General features: G+C 43.1%; 2 protein-coding genes and 1 long non-coding RNA gene across 5 annotated transcripts; 1 reads left to right on the top strand and 2 right to left on the bottom strand.

Annotated features, from left to right (window-relative positions):
- Nucleotides 1-409: 409 nt before the first annotated feature.
- On the bottom strand, nucleotides 410-7350 carry rhof (ras homolog family member F). Of its 2 annotated transcripts, none has more exons than XM_030434994.1 (5): nucleotides 6810-7350; nucleotides 3618-3705; nucleotides 2184-2293; nucleotides 1756-1890; nucleotides 410-1170 (listed from the first exon to the last, which is right to left on the bottom strand). In XM_030434994.1, exons 1-5 carry the CDS (start codon nucleotides 6843-6845, stop codon nucleotides 1006-1008), a joined length of 534 nt encoding a protein of 177 aa, XP_030290854.1. In that variant the 5' UTR covers nucleotides 6846-7350; the 3' UTR covers nucleotides 410-1005. The 2 variants fall into 2 exon arrangements, with proteins under 2 accessions (XP_030290854.1, XP_030290853.1); XM_030434993.1 differs by having other exon boundaries at nucleotides 3983-7339.
- Nucleotides 7351-8188: 838 nt separating this feature from the next.
- setd1ba (SET domain containing 1B, histone lysine methyltransferase a) lies at nucleotides 8189-26593 on the top strand. Of its 2 annotated transcripts, none has more exons than XM_030434974.1 (19): nucleotides 8189-8399; nucleotides 8857-11234; nucleotides 11469-11620; nucleotides 11891-11989; nucleotides 12285-12555; nucleotides 13682-13803; nucleotides 14373-15470; nucleotides 18000-18746; nucleotides 19868-20041; nucleotides 20138-20231; nucleotides 20345-20556; nucleotides 20653-20722; nucleotides 20811-21185; nucleotides 21280-22560; nucleotides 22822-22988; nucleotides 23064-23189; nucleotides 23314-23433; nucleotides 23943-24080; nucleotides 24173-26593. In XM_030434974.1, exons 2-19 carry the CDS (start codon nucleotides 11174-11176, stop codon nucleotides 24344-24346), a joined length of 5481 nt encoding a protein of 1826 aa, XP_030290834.1. In that variant the 5' UTR covers nucleotides 8189-8399; nucleotides 8857-11173; the 3' UTR covers nucleotides 24347-26593. The 2 variants fall into 2 exon arrangements, with proteins under 2 accessions (XP_030290834.1, XP_030290835.1); XM_030434975.1 differs by lacking the exon at nucleotides 8189-8399 and having other exon boundaries at nucleotides 10903-11234; nucleotides 21280-21414; nucleotides 22054-22560.
- LOC115592359 (uncharacterized) lies at nucleotides 13587-16450 on the bottom strand. Its single transcript, XR_003986125.1, has 2 exons — nucleotides 16298-16450; nucleotides 13587-14108 (listed from the first exon to the last, which is right to left on the bottom strand). It is a non-coding gene; the product is annotated as an uncharacterized LOC115592359 (long non-coding RNA).

A 26593-nucleotide genomic window follows, 5' to 3' on the forward strand; every position in this document is an offset into this window, starting at 1 on the left:
CCAAAATGTTACATTTAATGCCAGAGAGCGCTGCCAGATTTTTATGATGTAGCTGATGTTTAACAATGTCTTCATCGTTTGTCCCATGACTGTGACTCGTGCCTGAGTTTGATCAGTGACAAGGGACAGTTGACACTTTCTCAATCTGTGTACATTGTTGTAAAAAAAAACACAACATATATTAATAATTAAAAAAGCTAATGAAAACACACTATTTCTGTGTTTCTTGTGCGTTGAGCGAAAACATATAGATTACAATATCGATTGTAGCTGTTATTTACTGATTTGTTACTGCGTGCAGTCATTAAAACACATTCAGTCGTTTCAACACTAGTGGGCACTGTCGGTAAAGATAAAGAGCCGTGCTGCAAGTTGCCACCGCTCCAAAAAAAATTCTAGATCCGTGTGCTTGTTTTACTGGAAATGAACTGAAGTATTTTTTTTTTTTTTTTTTTATTTCCTCAAAACTGTTAAAGCTACAATGCTCGCGATCAACCAGCAGTTTTTAAAACATCAAACATTATTAAAACTTTTGGGGGGAAAAGTTACAAAGATACAAGAAGCAGTCATCATTCTTAGAAAATACACAATGTTTTGCTAAAAATGCACCGGTTTGGAGACAGTGCAAAGCTTCCTACTAGAAAAATATTTATATATATAAAAATACTAAAGGTAACATTTCTCATATATGAATAAAATATATATTGACAGAAGGTATTTCAAGTTGCACTGCTGCTGCTTGCAAAATTGTCTTTCCTGTTATGTCATTTGCTCTTGTGACTTTGGAGGATGACTCAATGGGGTGCAGACTTTTCGGTACAGCGTCTCCTCGCCCCGCATCACCAAACCAAGCTGCTCCCGCATCTGCTCTGACAGCGAGCATCTTTGGCCTCTGAACGTCCAACCACTCCCAATGTGAGAGAGTGGTTCTTTTAAAAAAAACAAAAAAAACTGAAGTGATCACTGTAAAGTGAAGTCCTCACGCCTCTTCCTGTGCTTTTGACCTCACAGAACCACACATTTCTTCTGCCTCTTGTAGTTCCTGTGTTTGCGATTGAAGGCCAGAGTTCTTTTGGTGGCCTCTCTGAAAATGTCTTCCACGTTCTCCTGATACTTGGCCGAACACTCGAGGTAGAGCTCTGCATTCATCTGCTGCCGAGTCTCCTCACCCTGCATCCCAAACCAACACCAAGAATTAGACTATGGCTGTGTTGTAAGCAGTGTTGTAAAAGTAGCCCAAAGTCATACTCGAGTAAAAGTAAATACATCACGGTAAAATATTAAAGTGAAAATCCATCTATATCAATAGTGCTTGGATCTGATGGTCAGCATTATGAGAACCAGTGATTTTTGTGTTTCTTATTTAATCTGATTGAAGATCAAATGATTTAATAATGTGCTGCTTTGGCTCTGATGCAGCATGTAATCTGCAAAGTAACTAGTAAAGTTATCAAATAAATGCAGTGGAGGACAAAGAACAACATTTGCCTTCAAATGTAGTGAAGTGGAAGTATAAAGTGGCATACAACTGAAATACTCAAGTGAAGTACAAATGTGTCAAAGTTGTACTTAAGTACTTAAATAAATGTACTCAGTTACATCCCATCACTGGATATAAGTAAAGAGAACTGTGCATTTGTATTTGTTCTGTATCTTTATGCATGCATGCTGCGGTTGTAGGTTCTGGTTAGGGAACTTCCTCTTCAGTAGGCCTGCTTTCAGATCACTGACAGTTTGCATGTCTTCTTCATTTACCTGTGTGTAAGTGATGGGATCCTGATTCATGGCCTTCAGCTTCCTCGTACACTCTTTGTCCTTTCTAAGGTCGGTCTTGCAGCCAATCAGGATGACCGGAATGTCCCGGCAGAAGTGCCTCACCTCTGGGAACCACTGGGCGAACGAAATGTAAGGAATGGATTATCTGAGTCATAGTGTGTTTTATTCTTTTCACACATCAGACTTGTGTGAACGCATCAGGATTACACAACACCCAGCACAGCACAGAGTCCTACCTGCATTCAAGAAGGTCAATGTCCACAGTTGTGTGAGTTAATCATAGCCAAAAGAATGCAGCCAACACCAACATACCACAGTCTAATAATCATTAACTGACTCAATTTTGAACTCCAGTTAAATAGTAACATTCTCTTGACAGGTTGTTAGTATGCAGTATGACTTATTACCTTGATCAGGACATTCTCAAAGCTGGTGGGGTTGGTTACATCAAAGCAGATCAACACCAGATTTGCTTCTTGGTACGAGAGGGGCCGCAGCCTGTCATAGTCTTCCTGTCCTAAAAGAATGCCGGCACACAAGATAATACTAGTTATTATCATTCATGTGTGTAACGTGTGAAGTGGGTACAGCAGGCTGAACATAAAGATACGACGTATGGTACGAAGTTGGTGTAGCTGTACGAAACCACATCCTGGCTTCGGCTTCCCTTTCCGCTGATGGAAGGCGCCATGCTACACTTCTCAAGAAGATAAGCAGCCAGCGTCTGTCTGACTGTAGTTTTCCTGAGAATTACTTTGGTACTTCATGTTTTATGGCCCACTGAAATACAGAAGTCTCTCAAATACATGCCATGCCATATCAATGCCCCAATTTAAGTGCCTCTAAGAGAAAATGTTGCTGTCTTTGATACATAAAAGGGCCAAATATGAATGTTATTTTCTTCAAAAACCCAGCTAAAGAACTGTAAGATTCAGCAGATATCAACTAAATTATGAATTAGAAACTGACCGATAATTGGACCAGTGTTATCCTCCATGACACTATTTTAACAGGACTAGATAAATCCTCACAGAGTGCTAATGTTCAGTGCCAAGCCCTTTTATTGAAGTGGTATATTGTGAGCTAATATATATGACACTAAAATATTATTCTGACTTTGATATTGGTCGATGGCTAAAAAACACATGAATTAAGGTCATATACATCAAATTGATGTTCAAATTCAGTACATCAAGAGGAACAGGGAGATTTTACTCGATTTAGGGATTTTGTTTCCTCTATTATTTTTTTGTGCTGTCAACATTTTAAACACCTCTACAGAAGGAAGCTCATACAAAATGTAACGTTTTGATATGTACACTTATAATAAACTGTAAAAACAGTATAAAGAGAGTCTTATCCGCAGAAAAAAAGAACATAACAATAACAATTTTGCCCCTGATTATTTTAGAGTAAAAAACAGTCCCTCCCACAAAATGTCCCTCTAAACTTGAGTCCATAGCAGTTTGGTCAGCAGCTTAACAGCTGTTCAGTTCCTAAAAGATGATGTTGATGATGCTCTGACGTCAGCGTCGACCTTTACCACTTCCTCTGTCCGAACAACCAGATAAAGACTGAACACACAGCGTGAGGAGGTCTGAACCTTATATATCTTAAAAATATTAAAAATATTATATTAATACTATACAATTATTATCATTATTATTCTAACATTGTTTATCTGAACAATCTTTATGTCATATTCCATTCAGTGTGTGATCACTGCTGTCAGCAGGCTCCAAAACTTCTTGACACATAATGTCAAATGTGCAGCACTGATAGGAACAAAAATGACTCACATTTGTTTGAACATGGAGGTGATTTCTGATAAAGAGTCTTACCAGCCGTGTCGTACAGGTTGAGCTTTATCTCCTTTCCTCCGAGAGAGATGGTGGTCACATATTTTTCGAACACTGAAGGCGCATATTTCTGTTTTTGACACACAGAAAGGAGAAAGATATCCAATTTGTGATAAAACTTTACTGTATATTTTCACATATTTTGTCATATTTCTGCCGATTTGAAGTTTATAAAAGTGTTATGAATGAAGCCCATAATGAAAGGCAATGCAGCTCACATTCACAGAGATCGAATTTGGCTTTAGAAAAGGGCTGATAAGGACAAATGTCAGAATTAACTGTTATAATAAATGAAGATACAATATTAAGAGATGAGGTTCACTACATGACATGAAAGCTCTTCTTACCTCTGGAAAGTCACCTTTGGCATAAACCATCAGCAGTGATGTTTTCCCACAGCCTCCATCTCCCACTATCACAATTTTAAGTTCACCTCCTGTCTTTGGGGAACCTTTACCAGCACCGACACCGTTTTGCGTCATTTCACCTCCAAACAGTCACACCAGTACCAGGCAGGATGGTGTTAAAGATACTCCCTCCAGATTTAAGTTGAATACATGGCAAATTAATCTATATTTGGAAAGACTGAGATGATCTACAGGCAGTGTCGAGACAGAGGAACAGACAAGCCTCATGTTTTACCAGGTAGTTGCTAACCGCTTCCTGTTCCTGTCACATTGAAGCTGTTTCCAATTGATCCCCCACACTTCTCTCCTGTCCTATTAGCAGCCTGCTCTCTGACAGCATCTTTCGGTATGAATAGAGTCACAGCTGAGCTGCACATGTTGGGTCTGGCTGCTCCTACTTCCTCTATTGCATGTGAATATCCTGGGTGGGTACTCAGTCTGAAGCTCTGCCTTTCGCTGACAGCACTGTGCAAATTAGACACCATTGAACATGTTCTTCCTTATTGCTGAAGTCACATTTGTTATCAAGATTTCCAGATTCTCATCAAAGGTATAAGGTATTGTATAAGTATGGAATATTCCTTTAATGGTAACTCATTAAATGTCAGTTTAATATATGTGAGATTCCATGCTCACAAGAACTGCCTCATGAGAAATTAATATAATTTACAGGTGTGATATGTAAGAATTGACCACCTAACAAATTCATATTGAAAACGAACAGGGTGAAGCATATCACCATGGTAACCACTAACTGCTGCTAATTGTAGCTGCCGTTAGCTAGTCAGCGCGTAGGCCACTCATTTGGTGGATCAGACTAAGAGCTCAGAGCACCAGTGTTGGTGTTAACACTGCTAGCACAGGAGCTTTGCTGTGCTAACTGGTTAGCATGCTAACTTAAGTAGATATCATGACTTCAAACTGTGGATCAATTTAGTTTGTTTTTTGACAAAATCGTCTTGTGTATTGCACCTTTAATTTCATAATTACATTATGATTGTATAAAATTCAAGAATATGAGCCTGTAAATAAACCTTTCAGCACACAGTGTCGTAAATAGTATACAAGTCATACTTGAGTAAAATTAATTGGTATTGTGTTAATATATTGCTTTGAGTATAAGTAAAAGCTACTTGGACCAACCGTACTTAAAAGAGTAGAAGTTTTGTATTTTTAAAAAAATCAGATTCCTTATAAAATAAATGTAGAAATTAGCTACTGTGGCTCTGTTGCACCATGCAATCTGTAAAGTAAATAGTAACTAAAGTTATCAAGTGAATGTAGTGAGTAAAAAGTACAATATTTCCCTCCAAAATGTAGTGGTACAGGGACCTCAAAATTGGACCTATGTACAGTACCTGAGTAAAAGTATTTAGTTACATTCCATCACTGTCTGCAATCATGCAGCCACTCCAAATTAGTCCAATTATGAAACATGTAAATGCATTTGATAGAAATAGTGGTTTCCCTTTTAATGTGAGCATTTTGAATCCCCAGGAGGATTTACGAGCAAGACATCAGTCATATGTCTCTGTGTAGTCTGTATGGCTGAACATGGCAGTGACATCACAGATTGGGCGTCAGGACAAACTACCCCCGATCGTCCCAGGATCCAATGTACAGACACTTCAGCCGGTAACAAACTAATTCAATTAGCAAGATATATTGGTTGGTTTGGAGATAACATTGAGAGGTACAGTACGGTGACATGGGTGTGTGAAGCAGACAGGCAGCTTCAAGGTAACAAAGAGCTTCATAGTGTTTGAATTAAAGTTAGATAGTGAGCCAATTGACCAAAAGAAAATGGACATTTACTGCAGTCTTACGAATTCAGTCCAGTTGCCTTTAAGTTACTACTAGATTGCATAAGACCTGGAGACTGATAATGATCATAGAGATTACCCAACATGCCATATTTTAACATTATTTCTGGGAATATCTTTCAGTTGTGTCGATGCTTGCTAGTAATTACAGACATTTGATGTACCGTACGTTGCACTGGGTGTCATGATCATAGAGAAAGAGACAGAAATCACAAAATGTTGTATTTTAAGATCACTCAAATTCATTCAGTGACTGATCTGGAACATTTTGTCCGTCGAAATTCAGACCGAGGTAGGTTACACAGTCAAATTTGAGAAGGTTAAATATTCTGTGGTCACTGGTGGGAAAATATGCAGTTAGTGAATAGGAATGCAGAAAATTTGAGCGAGCTGTCCCTTTAAGAGGATGAGCTGACACTGCCCTTTGCCTATTTTATGAAAGCATTTTTGCCTGAATACACACACATTTACTGCAATAACTAATGCCTAAAAACACACACATTTACATTCATGACTAAAAGGGAATTTCAGCTTTTAAGAAAAATGCTCTTGCCATGTCACCCTAAGGTATAAACCATGTTCACTGTGTGCTTTAAGTGTGTTATGTCTCTTATGAAATGATAGGATAAAATACTGCTTTAAATACAGGCCTAAAATCATTTTAAAAAACACAACAACCTGCTCCAATTTCCACAATAACAAAACATAAAAAAGGTGAGTGTGTGATCTATTTATTCAAGTCTTTCAGACACACAGACAGGTTATCATACTGCAAAGTGATAAACTAAATCACAAACCATACTGTGGAATGTTATATCAGTAATACAGTAGACATGCAAATATTTAAGAAAAATACCATTTTAGATCAACTTAATACAGCACCACCAATCTGCATGAAAATCCTTGAATAGCAGTGTACCATAAATAATGAAAAAAATGGATACCTGGTTTGATTCACAATGATTCAGTGAACAATCCATCAGAGTAAAAGGCTGAACATACAAAGAGAGACAGAGAGAGGACACTGAGCAGCTTTGTCTGGCTTCCTGGTTTTTTTTTTTCTCCACAGACAGTCCGTTCTCATGCCCACACACTATATGCTGCTATGGGTTTGAGCACAAGCTGTGGAAAAATGAATAATACCAAAAAAAAAAAGAAAAAGAGAGTGCTTGTTTGACTTACAAGGTGAAGATGAAGCCTAACATTTGAGTCACCTATGATAATTTAAAAAAAGCATATTAAATTATCCTGTAGGTGTACAAAATATCCACACGTGTAAAAGCCCTCTTGTTTTCATCAGTTAATTAACAAAGAGCAATTGTCAAAAAAAAATAGGGTTGGTTTTTTTTCGCGAGCAAAGAGACAGCTGTCCAGCAGAAGAGAGGCCAATCCTCTGTCTGTGTGGAATATTCCAGTCTGTCAGCGGCGCGCAAGGCTGAATGGCGGAACAACCCCCACCCGCGAGCCTCTCTTTTTTTTTTTTTTTTTTTTTTAACAAAGGCCTATAAATAACCTCACCGTATCTGAAGACACATTTTTCCACTTGTGTTACACACATTAAACCCTTATTCACAAGTTAGTCTCCTTCGCGCAGAGGGATGGGGGGAGGGTGTTTTTTTTTACAGCCTCGTGACTTTGGCTTAATGGAGGGACGTGCGCAGTTGGCAGGCTGATCTGGGAGCGGATAACGAGAAAAACAGGCCTCTCACATTCCGACTACACGCACACACCTACAAAAGTACTTGCAGAGAGTCATTTTCAACAGCGCGGATAAAGCCCATTCGCCTGCTTTATAGAACACGCCATAAAACCGACATCTTTTTTTTTTTTTTTTACGTTACGTTATCTGATGTCGCACTTGGTCTTTGTCTCGAGCCAGAGAGCACGCGCGGAAGCCCGAAGGAGACACAAAACAGGGCTCGAGCGGAGGATTCCTGATGACCTTATATGGCAGTGTGGGGGTTGCAGCAACGCGCTCGAGCTCTCTCATGGCAACCGTCCAGGGCTCTCGGATTACTGCCGTTGCCAGGGGGGGCGAGTCAGCCCCGGCAACCGATTGCCTGTCCTGAATGCGCAGCCTTATTAGCGTTTCCTTCCTTTTACACGCACTCTCGACTATTTCTCTTCGTATCTGCTTCTTTTTCCTTGAGCCCATTCGTACAAAAAAAAAAAAAAAGAAAAGACAACGAAGAAATCACCCCCGTGTCGCTCGATGTTAAGACTTCCTGTTGAATCACCGCGAAGCGTCCTCGTGAAAAGCCTCAACCCCCCCTCCCCCTCCTCCTCCCCGAGCGAACCTCACCCAGTTATGGCGCAGCAACATTTTACAGCACAGTGCTCTCCTTTGTCTGTAAAGAAGCCATTTTGAGACAGGAGAACAGCAGAGGAAAAACCAATTGAGCAAGTGTAGCCTACACAGTACCAATAATAAGGTCTCTTTGGACAAAGGGAAGCAGTGAAATATACAAGATTTCCTCCCCAAAAGACTCATGTGCTCGTTTAAGACTTGGATTACATGTTTTTGAATACTAAATGTAAGTTTGCAACTATCAATCCAAAAAGAAAAATATATGGGTTACACAGTTACATTTAAGTCAATACAGTTTTGCTGGTAACGTCATTTAACAACAAGTACTGTTCGTGTTGTCTGTCCTCTAGAAATAAACTACTTGCATGTAAAAACATAAACTGGCAAATTTAGAGAAAAATAGCTCAAAAATCCATTACCTTTCAAAAACAACATTTCCTTGTGTGGTTTTTATAATGCTGTAGCTCAGATAGAAAATGTCGAAATAGAAGAGGTTATACTTGACTGCAATCCTGTCTTCAAGGAGAGAGAGAGAGAGGAGATGGTTTGCATATTGCCCACACAGATGATGCTTGGAGATGCATATTCGCTGGCTGAGAGGCAAAGCCCCTACCACTGATCAAAAAAAAAGTTTTTCAAAAGAGCTCTAGATGTGTCGTGCTAATGGATTCCTTCCTTTGCAGGAGACGCTTTCCCACCCCTTATTTATGCCATTATTAGAGGATCCGAAGATGGAGCTGAAAACGTTCCTCCTGCCCCTGCGTTTAGGCCTGTTCACTGCATTTCACCAAAGTGCTGAGGTAAATATTTTCACCCTAAGAGTTTTCCCTCCATCTGTTTCCTCTGATCTATCTTTAAAAAAAAAAAAAAAAAAAAAAAAAAAATCGTTGTTGAAAAACTGTACAAACGACAACCTGACTGTGCTCCTTTCGAAACTGAAAAAAAGAAAGAAAGAAAACTACCCTTGAAGCAAGGTCAAGCCTGCGTTTACACTTTGGACGCGTTTGATTCTTAATGGCAAGTGGACAGCACAAACCTAGTCGTGCATGAAGTTGTCTCCACAGTTTGCAGGCAGGGTGCAACACACGCCATCGGGGTGTTAACCGTTGCTGTTGTGAGAGGAAAGTGTTTAAAAGTCATTAATCAAAAGCAAGTGAGTTATCAATCAACAGTCAGAATTGCAAGCAGCACAATAAACGACTTTCTTAAAAGCCATTAGTTACTCCATGGCCTGCTTTCTATCATTAATAAACAGTGTTTGTAACCTCAAAATTTAGGCTGTATATTCATGTCAGCATGCCAGTGAACATATTGAATAAAAGCTGGCTATTACACATGTAAAAATAAAAAAATGACTATCACATTAATGATCAGTAGATAAATTGACAGAAAATACTTTTAATAACAGTTACTGCATGCCTCACAAATTTACATTACTGCATTAAGAACAACTTTTTAAAAAGTATTATAAAAGATTTTAACTTACTCATTGCTACTCATATCCTACAAGGCCATAAGTGCAATGGCCCAAACAACCAGCCACCACACATTGTCACTTTAACTGTGGACATTTTTCTTGTCTCTAACTCAACATCTCCAAAACCATAACCCTGTTTATTCACAACATTTGGTTTACTTTTCACTTAAGAAACATAAATGCTATTATATGGGTGTGCCATGACCTAGTTAAGACAAAGATGGATTCCAGGCAGAGGAAAAAAGGCTCAAAATGTCACAGGGTATTACATCCAGTACATTCTCTTCCTTCTTCTCAATCCTTTAAAAGGAGGAATCATAGATTTATCATAGTCCATGAGAGATGAGGAAATCAAGTGTAAGATCCCTTTTGGAACAAAGGAAACCCATATAGGCCATTGAGTCCTGTTTCAGGAAAATGGCTGCCGAGAGCGCTCGGCCCCCTCTCTCTGCTCTCTGTTGAAGGACTCCTGAGCCGTGCTTCTAATAGCAGACAGCTCCTCTGCTGCTGCGCTCTGATTGGCCCGCCGAGCTGCTGCTGTTAACCAGCCAATTGCCCGAGCACTGCAAAACACCAGGCAATGTCAAACTAAATCCAGTTTTGTTCGACAACATGCAGTTCACCGAAAAATAAAGAGATCTACACCGCGAGACATCATTTAAACGTGAAATCTCCGGAGTTGTAATTGCTTGTTAAAAAAAAAAGAAAAAAAAAAGCGACAATCCACACAGTGGTTCGGCACTAGTTTGTTGGTCTGGATTAATCAAACTGACGAGAGAGAGACAGAGAGAGAGAGAGAGAGACGTAACAAGCCGCCGCATTCCAATAGTCACAACCGTTAGCTTGGGCTGTTAAATTCCACTTTTTCCTAACCGAGTTTCGTATTTAAAAAAACAAAACAATTCTTCTGTTCAAATTAGTAGTCAGCAACTAGCTCCACGGCAGCGGAGTCCCCCCTTTTTCCTCTTCTGTTGTTTTTCGATTTCAAATATGGCCAAACGTGTTTGGATTTCTCAACGACCGCCACGTCTGTACACAAAACACCTGCGAGCAAATCCTTTTTATTAGCCTTTAGTGGCAGTTGAGAAGATATTGCCCCCTGTGTCTATCTTGTGTTTGCCATTTAGGTAAATGCAACCGGCAGATTCCGCCCAAAATAATGTGGCGGTTCAGCGATAAAATGCTGTTTCCAGGCTCGTAATAAGCTCACGTATGCGTACGAACGTTGCTATACAAGTAGTTCAAAACATGTTATTTTTTATAAACGGCAGTTAAAGAATTTAATGAGCGGTCGAAATAGCAAAGTGTTTGTGACGAAAGTGCGACTAGCATCGGAGGTGGGAGAGCCTAGCGGTGTATTGTGGGAGAGACAGAAGCTACAGACCAGAGGCACACAATATGTGTTGGCTCTCGCCGAAAAGGAGGCAGTATTCTTCAAGCTAAATCATGTAATGTAAGCGGCGAAAAGGAAAGCGATTTCGTCTTTTCATCAATTAAAGGAGAATCACTCGATCGGACGAACCATGTCCAAGCCAGGCGAGAGAAACAGATTGAACGAGGACCATGGCAGAAAGCAGAGTTCAAGTAAGCTTGTTCTTTTTTTCCTCTTTCTCCACAGCCCTCCTAATGCTTGTTTTCCGTAACTGGGATATATTACGCTAGATCCCGTTTTCTGCCCTCACTCGGGTTACCCCTGCCACCGGAGCCATGCATCTGTAACGTTCGGCCGTTGGAAAGTGTTGGGGGCTGGTAACGGGACCGTGTTTAGCCTTGCCTCACGATAGCTCTCCTCTCCTTGTCGCTCGCCTGTCGTTTCAGGTTTGGCGAACGGCATGGACAGTCATCCCGTCTGCGGCTCGGCGGAGAAGCGGAGTCACCACTGGAGAAGTTACAAGTTGATCATCGACCCGGCGCTGAAGAAGGGATCGCACAAACTGTACCGCTACGATGGACAGACTTTCAACATGCCCGTAAGTAGACCGCATTTGACGCGGCAGGAGCGGCTACAATAGTAACCGAGTAGCCGACCTCCATGATAGGTTACAATGTGGCTGTGTTTGCCGGGGCCGGCCAACGGGCATGTTCCAGCATCTTGGAGAGCGTGTCGGAGGTGTTCATTTTAATGTGACACCGCGTCTGGTTTCTGTAGAACTACTTCGCAACAAGTTCTCCCCCTTGTGAAGTTGTGAATGGGATGGATAACAGTGTTGTGTCTCCCTCCTCCTCCTCCTCTCCTACAGAATCCTGGGATGCCACCAGTGGACATCGTCCGGGACCCGAGGATCGGTCGTCTCTGGACTAAGTACAAAGAGACGGACCTGCCGGTGCCGAAATTCAAGGTATCTACCGCGAAAGAAAAGCGCGAAGCAGGCTTTTTCCTTTGGGAAAGGGGTGCTGTCAAAAGTTGCAGACACACCCCCTTCATTCATCTTTGGGATGTCGAGTGAAAGCATGATCATCGGAGGGCTGCTGAACCCAGAATAACCTCAGTCTCATGCACACTGGATTTGCATATCCGTCGTTACTCATCCGGCACTGTTGTTTTTAATCTCAGCTGTCAGGGATGACCCCACACGGTGATCATTAACCCCGAAAGCACTCCCCGACATTAACCCCTTCTCCTTCTTCTTCCAGATCGATGAGTGTTACATCGGCCCCGTGCCTCCGAAGGAGGTGACATTTGCCCGGCTCAACGACAACATCAGGGAAGGATTTCTTACCGACATGTGCAAGAAATTCGGAGACATCGAGGAGGTGGAGATCCTGTACAATCCGAAGAATAAGAAGCACCTGGGGATTGCCAAAGTTGTTTTTGAGACGGTGAAAGCCGCCAAAGTGGCCGTGCAGTCGCTGCACGAGACGTCTGTTATGGGAAACATCATCCACGTGGAGCTGGACCCGAAAGGTAAACAGAGATTCAGCCATTCAAGGAGGCGACGTGTAACCTACATTTGTGCACGATCGAGCCCGCCGGAGCTCTCCCGCTTAGCAAAACAAAACCGGCGTGACATGTTGCCTTGTTTTGATTCATTAGTAGGACGGGCCGTCACGTGTGTACATATACGTGCGTTGCCTGGTAACGCGGATTAATTGAATTTCATTGAATATGAGGCTTCTCCCACAGGCCCAGAGCTGAGGGTGCTGTGTACTCCCACTGTGCATAATTTCAGACCTGTAAACAAACACAAAGCAATCTGTCTGCGTTGAGTCACATTTAAACGAAAACACACATTTTAGTGAGTTTTTAAAAGTGAGACTGCTGTGTTTTTCGACTGATGCAGCTTCAGCTTTACTGGAAACAGTTGTGCATGTGTGCTCATTTATATACGGTTTTAATTACAACATGTTACAACATGTGCAGCTGTTCTCTTTAAATTGTTGTTTGTGAGTGTTGCCTTTTGTATAGGATATGTTTGTTTTTTAGCCATGTTATTACTACAGAACTTGATTGAGTTCTACAGTTTACAGTTATTATATATATATATATATATATATATATTCAGGCTTAAACAATAAAAAATATCAGTTTGGCTGTTTTCAAAATAATTCAGAAGTGCGTAGGGCTGCAAAATGAATTGAAATATAACCAAAAGGGCTATGTCCAGATCATGGAAGCTGCTTTTTTCTTTTTTTTTATGATAAAGGTAAAATGTGTAACAAAGCAGCATTATATTGAAGTACTGTAGTGCAACAGAAAGGCCTTGACCTGCACAATCTTATTCTACACACAAATGCTCACATAATCATGATTTATAATAGTTTATAATTAAGTGGAAATGAAAATTCTGATGCAGAATTGATCAGTCCCATCAGTCATGAATCACATCGCAAATGCGTCTGTCGCAATAATCACAAACTACTTTTTTTTTTTTTACCATATCACCCATATCTATAAGGTTGTTCTCAGAAAGGAAACTACACACGTTTATTTTGAGATTGTTGTTGAATGTCAGGTTGGCTTTAATACAATTTCGCTTGCATAAAGTTGTACAGACTCTGCATGAGACCCACACATGTTTCCCATTCTGCAGGTGAGAATCGCCTCAGGTACTTCCAGCTCCTGATGAACGGCAGCTACACTCCGAAGACTCTGCCTGTCGGTGGAGAGGAGGCCAGAGAAGTTTCCCCTCGAAGCCTGGCAGAAGCCTTACTGGTGAGAAAAAGAACCTCCTCCAACATCATGTCAAATAACTCATTGGCTTGGTTGTTGTTGTATGTGAAATCACTCCCTTAACTGTGGCAGTGGGAGTTAGATAATAGTATGATTAAGAACAGCTTCTGCCGGGTTTTGTAAGGTCAGCCTGGGGAGCAGTTGCATTCTGGTGTGTAGATGTGTTTACTGAATCGTAGAAAAAAAAACTAACTTGCCAGTCTGAGGTGACGTCCTTATCTGTAATCCGTTTTATCAGTGCAGCAGGTGGTGGAGTAGAGTGGAGGAAATGTTATCCAGACCCTCGCCTGTGGAGTGAAATCACAAAGCCAGTGAAACATGCACTTTGGCCTGGGCATTGTGTCAAGATCCTCTTATCCATTTATTGCTCCTCACAGGTGTACACAGTGAAATTAGTCATTAATCGCAACATTTTACTCTTGATTGCACTGAAGTTACAACCTGAAGTCTTCAGTGCCTATTGTCAGGGGTCTTTATATACCTTTTCCACTGTCAGAGGTTTTATTACTGTGACACCTTGATTCATCTCTACCCTGTTTCTCTCCTCTAAGGCCTGCGAGCCGATCCGCAGGTTGTCGGAGAGCAGCGTGTCCGCTGTTGGAGGAGCATTACCACCCAGCAGCTCGACCACTCCTCTGTCCCTGGAGACAGGCTACTCCAGCCTAAGGCAGGACACGCCCCAGTCTCAGGGAACCCCTCATACCCCACGCCAGACTGGTACACCCTTCTCTCAAGACTCAAATTTCTCCAGTCGGCAGTCCACACCTGCGTACCAGTCTGGCCGGCCCGAGAGCTCTGGAAGTTACAAATCTCGGAGACATGAAAGTAAGTTCCAGGACGCGTACAACCGCAGACCAGAGAGGCCTCAGTACCGCAGCAACATGTACCGAGGCACGACGTCCGAGCAAGCTCCCTTCAAACAGCTCACCCCACCTGAACCTCCACCTTCCACCCCCACTTTCACCTACACAGCGCCTCCTCCTGCAACACCCAACTTCAAGTCCGCCTTCTCACCCTACCAGGCTCCTTTACCCCCTGCATTCCCACCATCGGAGCCCGCTTTCCATCACCCCACCCAAAGGGAGGGTGAGTACCTCCGGCCGCCACAGCCGCCTGTGGCAGCTGATAGTGACTTTTTACCTGTGAAGGATCGACCTGAAACTCCTCCGATCCCAGAGCCCCCGCCGGAGCCTTTGCCCCATCCGACAACCCCTCCTCCACAAACGCCAGAGCACTGCCCCTCACCTGGCTCCCCTGCGCTGGATCCGGAGCGCAATAGCCTGGATTCTCGCATCGAGATGCTCCTGAAGGAGAAAAGGACAAAATTGCTGCCCTTCCTGGAGGAGCGAGACTCGGACACTGAGGTGCGAATGGAGGGGAGTCCAATCTCCTCCTCTTCCTCTCAGCTATCCCCGATCCCCCCTTACACAAGCGGCTCCCAAGGCGGCCAGCAGAACTCCCGTCCCACTAGCACAGGCTTGGAGGACATCAGTCCAACCCCACTGCCAGACTCAGAAGATGAAGAGCCGATTCCTGGAACTGCCTCCCTGCTCAGGAGAATCAGCTCTCCTGTCCAGGAGAAGATGAGCAACAGTGACCTCAAGGATGGACACTTTCGAGGCCACACTCCCACTGATAAAATGGACACGGTAAGACACAAACTCTTTCTCTCAAGTTTGCATGAGCATAACCGCCTGTTTACAAGAAAAGGGCACCCTGACTAAATGTCGCTAAAACAAGCTTGTTTTGATAGATAGATGAGTTGATAAGTTGCACGGCGCCGATCTTTACTCGCACCTGTGAATGACGGTTAGATGGAGGACACAGGCAGCAAGGTCTAGTTTCAGTGAAAGGTGGTAGTAGTAAAACTTTCCCTTTTTGTTTCACTGTGCCTTGAAAGGAAGTTCCGGTATCAGAACAATCCACATATGAAGGCACGAGGAAAATAGATGTTTACTGTTTCAGTTTACCATTTTGTGCAAAAAACAAATATGATATTGAAGGAGCACCATGTAGTGTTAGGGAAATACATTTTAATCAAAAGAGAAAGATCTTCGCAGACTGATTGTTTGCATGCATGTAAACATACTCTCTTCATTTTCATGACTGAATAAACAAACTGTCCCTAAAGGATAACACAGTTTCATACTGTTTTACTTTGTTTATATTTGGCGGACCCTGCCACCTTGGTAGCTTCAAACAGTGTGCTACCTCTTGAGAACAGCTTGTGTATTCACTTATGAACAACATACCTATATCTGAGTTTGTATTATTAACTCATTTATATTGTAAATATTAAAATTTGGAGTTTGAACTTCTTCAAAACTACATAGTGCCTATTTAAACTCCAAAGTATTATTTGTCCAAGGAAAACAAGTGCATTTGTAAGCACAACAGTGTCTGTAAATGTGTATGAAAGATACAAAATTCCGTGTCTGCAGTTGAAATACGTAATGAATGAAATAAGTTGAATTACTTGCAGCTTCACAAATCCCCTCGCATTCATACGAAGTCGTTTGAAGTCACAGTAACACCATCTGGCCTGTGTTGTTGTATTTCTACACTTTGTGCTTTGAAAGGAGAAATAAGAGCCGTTCCGCTGTTGGGGAATCAAATGCTCTTGTGTTTCCTCTTTCTAACACTCACCGCACGCTCACTCGGAGGGAAACACAGTTTGGCTGTTGGCCCCATTCAGCACCGCCACTTCCTGGTTGTGCTGAGCCTGATAGTCAGGATTGGCCACAGCGTCTTCTGTCTCACATTTCAAGTTATCACAAAGCAAGCGGTGCAAAACAGGTCATTTGGGTAACAATGCCACTCCCATGCTGAGTTTACTTAGTTTCATTTCTGCAGTGGTTGTAACAGAGATCCTCTTATAATGACAGGGAGCAGGAGAGAGAGTTCAGAGCTATTATCCACTGTGGTTTTAGGAATAAATAGTCTGCTGTCTTGACCAAATGTCTCTGTTTGGGAACATGCTGACCAATGACATGGGTCAGTTGTGACTGTGCTAGAGCTAATATAAACTTTGAACTCAGATCAGCCCTTAAATCATTTGTTGCTTATATTTTGAATAACCCCAGAACTGTCTGGTATTGATCAAACTATGTCCATCATACAGCACAGAGTACGGTAGCTTGGTCGGATTCATAATCATGTTGAATTATTCTTTGATCAGATGTCCTGATTTCAAAGTTGTGACAGTCTGCCAGGCAAAGTTCTTGCATTGCTGCTTTTTAAACACTTGAGAACTTCCCCTTCTTTTGGTCAGATAAATAATGTATGAGTTGACATATGTTTGTTTTTCTCAAAGTAAGATATAAAAAAAACCATAATTGTTTTGCTATTGTTACTAATAGTCATGTATTGGACAAAATGTCAAATCATATCCATAAGGTTCAGATGGATAAAACAGTTTCACTCTAGGTCCACTTACTTGCTTTTTCTTGAACTTTTTGACTTCATCTCAAGGTCTTCATGGCGTTTGTGCAAAAGTGCTTAATTTTAACTGTTGTTTTCAGGTTAGCACTATGCATAAATAGAGTTGCACCAATTAGTAGATTTATTGATCAATGGATCGAAAATTTTATTTGTCAACTATTTGGATAATTGATTTATTATTTAAATCACAAAAAACAAGTGCTTGTTCAAGCTTCTTAAATGTAAGGATTTGCTGCTTTGATTAGTCATTTATGACAGTAAATGAAGAGCATTAGGAGTTTGACCTGTTGCATGGACAAAAGAAACATTTTGAAGAAGTCGCTCTGGATTATGGGGGAATTGCTTAGAGCATTTTTTTGATCATTTATTGCCATTTCATAGACTAGACAATGCATCGTGAAATGATTGGCAAATAAACAAAATTGAGAAAAATTTTATTTATAACATAATCTCATCTTTTCTGTCAGTCACTCTCATCACACTGTTTTATTGTGTTGTCAAAATTAGCGGACATCAAATAATTGTGATCAAAACATACAGTTGGATGTGATGAAATCTGGACTACTTTGTTGAGGCACCTTGAAATTGCTTGAATGTAACTCTTAAAAAGCTGGAACCCTCTCTTCAGAAGTAGATGGTGTTTGCTCAACTGCATCGAGTCACTGCTGTACTTGTGTAACCTGTGAAATACGTGTCAACCTTGCATAGTCCTGACAGGCTGTCCCTGTGTCACACAGGTTCAACAGTCATCAGGAGAGGACATGGAAATCTCTGACGATGAGATGCCAGGTACTCCAATCACCGGTGGCGAGTGTGGAAAGGGCATTGTCATAAACTCTGCAGTGTCCCCGATGCAGACCATCACCATCCCTCCTCCCGGCTTCCCCCCTCTCACGCACCAGGCCGGCTACTCCATCCCACTTCCCCACCTGGCCCCCCACTCTGCCGTCCCGGGACATCCTGCTCACCTGGCAGCTCATCCTGGAGTGCCTCACCACTTGCTGGCACACATGGGCCCCTACACTCACAGCATGGTGCCACTGATGCAGATGGAGCTGATGAACTGCTTGCGGTGGGAACAGTGGAGCACCGTGCCCATGTCCTTCCAGATGCAGCAGCAGATGTTGAGTCGCATGGCTCAGACGAGGGGGCCCTATCCTTATCCACATTTTATGGACAGTGGTGCATCTTTCGCAGGACACTACGCACCTCTGGCGATGGGTGCGACACCTGCCGGCAGCGCGGGAGCACCCGGACAACAGTGGCAGCTTCCCAGTATACCAAAGTTCAACCCTACCGTTCCTCCTCCTGGATACGAGGGTAAAAAAGAGGATCCCCACAAGGCCACCGTCGACGGCGTGCTGCTGGTCATCGTCAAAGAACTGAAGGCCATCATGAAGAGGGACCTCAACCGCAAAATGGTGGAGGTGGTGGCCTTTAGAGCATTCGACGACTGGTGGGATAAGAAGGAGCGCTCAGCAAAGGTATGTTTCATCCTCTCAGCTTCCAAGATACAAATACGGTGTTGCTTACAGAAGCAAAACACAGCACTGTGTGTGTCCAAAACAGTCCATATTATAAGATTTAATTGTAAACAGTCAAATATGAATTGCAGTGACATCAAGCACCAATGATCACTAGGAAGTAGTTTGTTCAAAACATAATGCTTTTTGCAGAATGTTTTTTAAAAGTTTTTAAAAGAACTTCCGATGCACCTTTAGTTGAACACATCAGTACCTTCATCCACAACAATATTACATTCTGTGATCTATTTTTAAATGATTTTCCCAACACTGAAGTTTAGGTATGCATGACTGCAAATCATCAGCCTTTGCATCCATTTAAAATACTTGACATTGATCATTTCAACTGAACAATGCAAGCACAGAACTCTTGTTTATCCCTGTTTAATGTAACATTCGTCAACTACCTGATAAAGAGCTCTTATTTGCCTCGCCAGTCTTTAGAGTCCCCCCCCCCCCCCCCGGATGTCACAGGGGTAAGAAAACCCGCTAAAATAAATTTTTAAAAAATAGGTAATGTATACAAATGCAAAGCATCGGTTTTGATCACAAGAACTAAACGTTATTAGTAAGGTTTTTTGAATTTAAAAAAAGTTGGTGTTTTGAAACCTTTTACGAAGTTTCTCACAGATTGTGGTTGTGTTGTTGTTAGCACTTCACAGTTAATTTGAATATATATGACTTCCTGGCCTGCAAATCTTGGTCTTGATGCTTTGGTACAAACCCCAACAAATGTCACATTATCATGACTTGAATATTTTTTTCAGTGAAAATGATGATGGTGAGGCAAATAAGATTGTTTTTCAATTGTGAGACATATTGCAATCAGCATATCCATATTGTGTAGCCCTAGTTGATACAACAAAAGTAATACATATGATAAATTAATAAAATAATCAATAACTGCATATTTTAATTCTGAACCTAAAATGTCAAATATTTACTGTTTTCAAGTTCTCAGATTAGAGGCTTTATTGCCTTTCTCTGTTTGCTGTCATGTTGCATTAAACCCTTTTGGGTGTTGGACAGTTGATCAGACGAGTCGAGTATAGTGCCATAAGAATCCTCTTCTTTCCTACCAGGCGTCTTTGACTCCTGTGAAGGGTACAGAGGGGAAGGAAGAAGAGAGGCCCAAACCCAAAGAGACGATGGGTTCGAGTCTGCTGGAGAACTGGAACAAAGGCGAGGGACTTGGCTACGAGGGGATGGGCCTGGGAATCGGTTTGCGAGGAGCCATCCGCCTGCCCTCTTTCAAGGTTAGCCTTGAAATTTGTCAGAATATCCAAGTAGTGTTTTCTTTATCATCAAGTTGCACTGCTGGTTGATGTTTAATGATCACTTGTTGTGTTCAGGTGAAAAGGAAGGATCCACCTGAGGCCACATCAGCAGGGGACAACAAACGAGCCCGGCCTTCAACTCCAGTTGATGATGAGCTGGAGGATGAAGGTAACTACCAACACGGCAAATCAAATTCTCTTCGACGTGGGAACGTTTACACTCTCAGATCTCTGTTTTCTTCCTGCCAATGGCTCATTGGTCTTGTTGTTTATTTCTGTCAGACCGGGACAGAGACCCAGCTGAGCTCCCTTCGGACGATTCCAAAATGGACGCCGATGGGTCTTTAGCAAAGCGACGGCACTCGCGACCACTTGAACTGGACAGCGAGGGGGAGGAAGAGGTGGACACCTCAGGGAAGGAAGAGGAGTCATTGTCAGAACGGGAGGAGGAGCCTAATGAAACCGAGGCTACAGATAGGCTGTTGTCGGGCAAAGTACGCTCTCCACAGTTACCTTTGATTGTGAATCTGTTGGATCATCTTGCATTGTGCATTTTTGATAAACTTTTATGATTTCTGATCATCTCTTAGGAAAGTGATGAGGAGGGTGATGATGAAGACTCATCCAGTGAGAGCGCTTCCTCAGATTCGTCCGATGACGGTACTTTAAATATCAAACAACAACATCGGGTTGTTTTTTGTCCGTTTGTTCCCTGTGATGCATCATCTCTTCACCTTGTTTCTTGCAGAAGCTGAGACTTCATCTTCCTCCAAGGCCAGCTCCGACTCCTCTGGAGAAAGCGATGACTCCTCTGAGTACGAGTTAAGCTCGGAAGAGGAGGAAGATGAGGAAGAAGAGCGGGTCATGGCAAAGGATGCGGAGGATGCGGACAAAGAGGCAAGGACCTCCTCGTCCTCCTCATCCTCTACAAGTTCCACTTCTGATGAAGAGGAGGAGGAGGCAGAGTCTAAAGCACAAAGCCCTCCTGTGGGAACAGTCTCGGAGGATAAGGAGGAGCAGAAGAGCAGGGCGGAGCTGAGCAGCAAGTCCAAACGCCGACCTCCTAGTCCTGAGGAGGAGATGATGGAGGACATGAAGCCACCGTCTCCTAAAGGGATCCCAGGTGAATGTCTTCACCAAAACATATGAAGTGTTTTATTTCTTTAAGTATTTTCAGTTTTAGAAGAAATTAATGTCTGTCTTTTCTTGTCTTGTAGTGAAAGAGTCGGATGTCAGCATAGACCGCAACATTCCTGTTGTGAAGTCTGAACCTCAGGAGCGTGTAGCGAACCTTCGGCCACCCACCCCCACAGGCACCCTGCCCGACAGTGACCAGGAGACTAAAGCCAAAGGTAAAACAGAGCCTGAGGAAGTACCATGCACCCCCGGTCGACTACCCCCATCCCACTTAGAGGCAAACACACCCGTCCCCAAATCTGCCTCTGCTTCTTTTATGCACCTCCCTCTCCCTCCTCACCCGGCACTAGAAGGCCGCTCCCTCCTCCACCCACCCCTCGGTCCCCTACCTGACCTCCCTCAGCGGCCCAGGCTCCCAACAGATGAGGACATCCCCCGCACACCTGGCAGGGACCTGATGGAGCGTGCACGAAGTCTGGGCAAGTCCCAGAGCACGGACACGGTACCCATCACACCTGGCAGCGACGCCCCGCTGACGGGCAGCAGCCTGTTGCTTAGCTCCCCTCACATTCCCGGTAGCCCCTTCTCGTACCCTGCACAGTCCCCCGTCCTTAGCGCTGGAGTTCCCCGTACTCCAGGAAGAGACTTAACCTTCACTCCTGTCTTCCCTGACCCCTCAGCTCTGACTCTTAATAGGAAAATCTCCTCTGAGAGCCTGGACGATAGACCAGTTTTTAAAGAGCCTCCCATCAGCGCCCTTCCTAACCAGACCTTATCAGCTGGAGCAGAACATTCAGCCAATGTCCCTGAAGATCTGCCTGCTGGTCTCACTGTAGATGTCCCTATGCCATCAGATACCGCCCAGTCAAAGAAGAAAGCTGGACGACCCAAAGGCAAAAAGACACCAGCTGTCTCCGCAGCTGAGGAGACTTTGGAGCTCTCATCCGAGTCCACCCCTCTGCCTCACGACAACCTACCTGTGCAACGGATATCCACCAAGTCCCCTGACCACCCGAGCTTGGACTTCAGGGAAGGAGAGGTGGAGCCTCAGACAGTCTTGCCCGCAGAAGACGGCTTCCTGTCTTACGAAGAAGAGGCACCGGTGACAGTGAAGCCTGCTCGGCGGCCGCGGCGAGGCTGGGAGGAGCTGCTGCTGGGCAGCCTGTCTCCAGTCACCTCGCCGCCTCGGCCGTACTTCAACCCACGCACAGAGTTTGAAGAGATGACCATCCTGTACGACATCTGGAATGATGGTATAGACGAGGAGGACGTGAGGCTCCTGCAGATCACCTATGACAAGATGCTCCAGCAGGATAACGGCAACGACTGGCTGAATGACACGCTCTGGGTCAACCATCCTTATATCCTTTACGGCTTGACATCACCTGTTTTACACCAAATGTTATCAGTAATATGAATCTTTATGTGTATGTCACTTTTTAAAACAAACTGCAATTAATTTTAGGAGATCTGTGCAGTGAAATAACACTTAAAAACGTGTTATTTTGGACTGTGTATCAAATAGCAGCCCCCTCTGGTGGTGAAACTGAGGAACTGCTTCTTAAGTGTTTTGCTGTCCAAGCTGTGGTCCTTTTTTGGTTTCTTCCTTGACTCCCCTGCACCTACCAACATCCCTGGAGTGAAGAAAAAGAGAAGAGATGATGGCATGAGGGATCACATGACCGGCTGCGCACGAAGCGAGGGATACTACAAGATCGACAAGAAGGACAAGATCAAGTACCTCGAGAGCACAAAGCTGCAGTATGAGGAGCCTCCGGTCGACACACAGGTAAGCTGCGGCGAACAGATTGTGGTGATTGACTTGCTGCTTTTGAACACATCTAACTCCGTCCTCACCCTGCAGGGTATGAGTATTCCTGCGCAGGTCCACGCCTCCACCAGAGCTGGCTCGGAGCGGCGGTCGGAGCAGCGGCGCTTGCTGTCCTCGTTCGCGTGTGATAGTGACCTGCTGAAGTTCAACCAGCTGAAGGTAAACACAGTCTGACAGAACTTTGCTCCAGTGGGCAGTTTTTTTCTGGGTTTTTTTGTTTTTTTTTCATCTGAATATCAGCTTTTCTGAAACTTATAGTTTTGCTCTCATTTTCTCTTTTCAGTTCCGTAAGAAAAAGATCAGATTCTGCAAGTCACACATCCACGACTGGGGTCTGTTCGCTCAGGAGCCCATTGCTGCTGATGAAATGGTGATCGAGTATGTGGGGCAGAACATCAGACAGGTGAGAGGCAGCTGACTGGTTCATTTGAAGCAGGTTTAAGTGAACTTGTAAACAATGATAACACTTAAACGTGCGTTCACCTGACTCTCAAAGTTTCTCATTAGCCAAAAATATAACCACATATTTTACATTCCACTCCAGTTGAAGAGAATTTTCCTTGACATTCGGTATAGTAAATGATTCAGCATGAAAATCATCTGTTGATGCAGCCCTAAACTGAAGTTTGACTCTGGTTGAAAGGAGGTCATCAAATTTTCTGATTTAACAGGGTTCAAGGGTCAGAACTACTTTACCAAAGCATCATAACCAAGAACACAGGCAATTATTTAGTGAACTCTAAACATTACCTTGTCTGTCAACGTTTCTGCCTGAGTCACATCAAGTAGATATTCCTCTGAATTGGTGGTTGTTTAACCATAAGGAAAACAACAGTTGTGACCTGCAGCCACAAAAATAAAATACTGTGCTTTTTGTCAAACCTCTAACAAGTGATCATCTTCCTCCTTCAGGTGATTGCGGACATGCGGGAGAAGCGCTACGAGGAGGAGGGCATCGGTAGCAGCTACATGTTCCGGGTTGACCACGACACCATCATAGATGCTACCAAGTGTGGCAACTTCGCCCGATTCATCAACCACAGCTGCAATGTAAGACAACCAGCTACACGCTGCTCCTTTTTGTGTATGAGACAGGAACACAAGCTTTGAAGCAAACTAATCCTGTCCGTCTTCTCTTTCAGCCTAACTGTTATGCGAAGGTCATCACAGTGGAGTCTCAGAAGAAGATCGTGATCTACTCCAGACAGCCCATCAACGTCAACGAGGAGATCACGTACGACTACAAGTTCCCCATCGAGGACGAGAAGATCCCCTGTTTGTGTGGGGCGGAGAACTGTCGGGGAACACTCAATTAACGTCCATTTGAGGTCAGTCCTCTTCCGGGGTGTAAAAGTGCTGTCCTCAAACTTCAAGTTTCCCCCGGACACGCACATGTCAAGATCCTGGACAAGGAAGAAGTGAAGAGGGAAGGTTTTCTTTGTGAGAAGAAGCCTGCGTCCTGAACGGCGCTCTTCACATAATTAACTCTAGATTGTTTACGATTTATGGTGCTCTTGAAATGAAAAACGCGTAGTTTTTTATGTCTGCCAGTGACCCAGAATTTACTAAACACTTGACTTGCTCATGCAGCATTTCCTCCCCTCCCCTCCTCTCAACGTCGGACAGTATTTCAGCATGGTTCCCTCCATGTCCAGTTCTGTTTTTTTGTACAGTTTTACACTTCTCATTAGTCTCATAAGCTTTACACCACACGTGGTACAAACAAAACAACACAGACTCACATGTTCAGCTGCTTACTAATGCTGTTGAGATGCACAAGCCCACCAGGAAAACGCCTCCCCGTGGGCGGGGGGGGGAGACATGGTCGGCACCAGAGCAGGTGGCGGACGACGACGTTTCCACCCAGCAGCAGCAGGCCAGATGGCGGCGGCGGCGTGTCACATCCCCGCCACGCACTGCAACCCTGCTTTTCTCGCTCCTACCTCCTCTGCACTCTTGGGAAAATGAATCAAACTGTTTAAAACAGAAGCAACAAAAACTGATTAAATCCTGCCACAAAAAGAAATCTGGAAAAATTTGGATATCACACCTTGCGTTCACCAGCCAATGACTGATCATGCTGCTTCCTATTAGTTTATGCAAAAAAGTTAAAGACGACGTGCAAAATTTGTATTACTGATATTCCAGTGTTTTCCAGTTTTGTTTAGGTAGAAAAGCCCCTTGCTTCTTGTTTCTTCAAAGACACTATATTTGTGTGTGTGTGTGTGTGTGTGTGTGTGTGTGTGTGTGTGTGTGTGTGTGTGAGAGAGAATGAGAGAAGGTGTCAACATATCTGAGTGTATGTGAATGTGAGTGCACTGCCTCCTGTTGGCCGCAGCGCACAATGCCGACCAATCATGAAGAGCAAGACAAACAACCCTAAAATCAGTTCCTGAAGACATCCACCGGGCAGCGTTTGAAGAAATACTTGTCAAACTAAGTTTTCAGCTTCGGAAGAAAATAATTGCTTCTCATTTTTAAGTGCCATATGAATGTGTAACTGTTTATTAACCAGGTGACGGACGGAAACATGGAAACATCCGTCACCTGAAGCATGTGCAAAGAACTGCTGCCTATTTTCTCTCACCGCTGTGGGTTGTTCAGTTGGCTTTCTTAAACCTGTGCCCGGGGTGACTGTCTCACGTTTAGATTCGTCTTCAGCTGCTGCGGGTTATGACTCGACCAGTGTTCAGACAAAAGTGTTCCTACGACCTCCGAGAGGGTCGTCCTTTTCTTTATTAACGTATAAACGATAAAAAAAAACAAAAAACAATGAATGCACTCGAGGCTTGCACTTCCGCTTCTCTCTCAGCCAATCAGTTGCCCCTTCAAGACCAAGTCAGTCATTTGCTTTTCATTCAGTTGGATTGATCATGAAGATTTTCTTTCTTTTTCCTTTTTTTTTCACCAGTGATGTTTATATTGTATATGATTACGTGTACAGAAGATCTAAAGCTTTTTTTTTTTTATCTTCACAGGGGGTAACACTTTTAAGATGCATCTCTATCTTTTTTTTAACAGAAGACTGAGTATTTAAAATATTTTCAGGGATCTGTAAAAGGAATCTGAGGGTTTAAAAGGTTGTTTATTTAAAGAAAAAAGGTCCACTGTGTACAGGAAAAGTCTCCACCTCCCTTTTTGAAAGATTGTTTCTTGTAGAAACGTCTTCATTTTCTGCCCATTTTGCTTTGTAATCCTAGAAATATGTACATACTGTAACTGTGAATAACTATATAAATATATATATATACATATATATATATATTTTTGTTCCCTGGGATTTGCTACACAAACACAGCTCAGAAATCTATGTGACATAGGAGGCGAGCGATGAGCTGGTAGCAGGAAATTCAGCTTGTGTCAAGCTTTGGTTTTTTTTATTTTCTGTTGTAAATTCTATGAAAAAAAAGTTGTTTGCGGTGTGGAGAAAAAAACAAAAAGGTGCAGAATCGGCATGGGAAGAGGATTGAAGCATCAGCCTGTTTCTCATGTCTATTTATTACACGACAAATGTATGAAAAAGGAAAAAATGGAAATAAAGCAATTTTGCATACATCCATAAA

This window comes from Sparus aurata, chromosome 12 (assembly GCF_900880675.1).
Source record: "Sparus aurata chromosome 12, fSpaAur1.1, whole genome shotgun sequence".
NCBI classification, from domain to species: domain Eukaryota; kingdom Metazoa; phylum Chordata; class Actinopteri; order Spariformes; family Sparidae; genus Sparus; species Sparus aurata.

Coding starts and splice junctions, on each gene's coding strand:
- setd1ba (XM_030434974.1), top strand. CDS start 11,174: ATGTCCAAGCCAGGCGAGAGAAACAGATTGAACGAGGACCATGGCAGA. Junction 22,989..23,063: donor AGCCTCCGGTCGACACACAG/GTAAGCTGCGGC, acceptor CTCACCCTGCAG/GGTATGAGTATTCCTGCGCA. Junction 24,081..24,172: donor TCATCAACCACAGCTGCAAT/GTAAGACAACCA, acceptor CTTCTCTTTCAG/CCTAACTGTTATGCGAAGGT.
- rhof (XM_030434993.1), bottom strand. CDS start 4,117: ATGACGCAAAACGGTGTCGGTGCTGGTAAAGGTTCCCCAAAGACAGGA. Junction 3,706..3,982: donor CCAAAGGTGACTTTCCAGAG/GTAAGAAGAGCT, acceptor TGTCAAAAACAG/AAATATGCGCCTTCAGTGTT. Junction 2,294..3,617: donor CAACCTGTACGACACGGCTG/GTAAGACTCTTT, acceptor GCATTCTTTTAG/GACAGGAAGACTATGACAGG.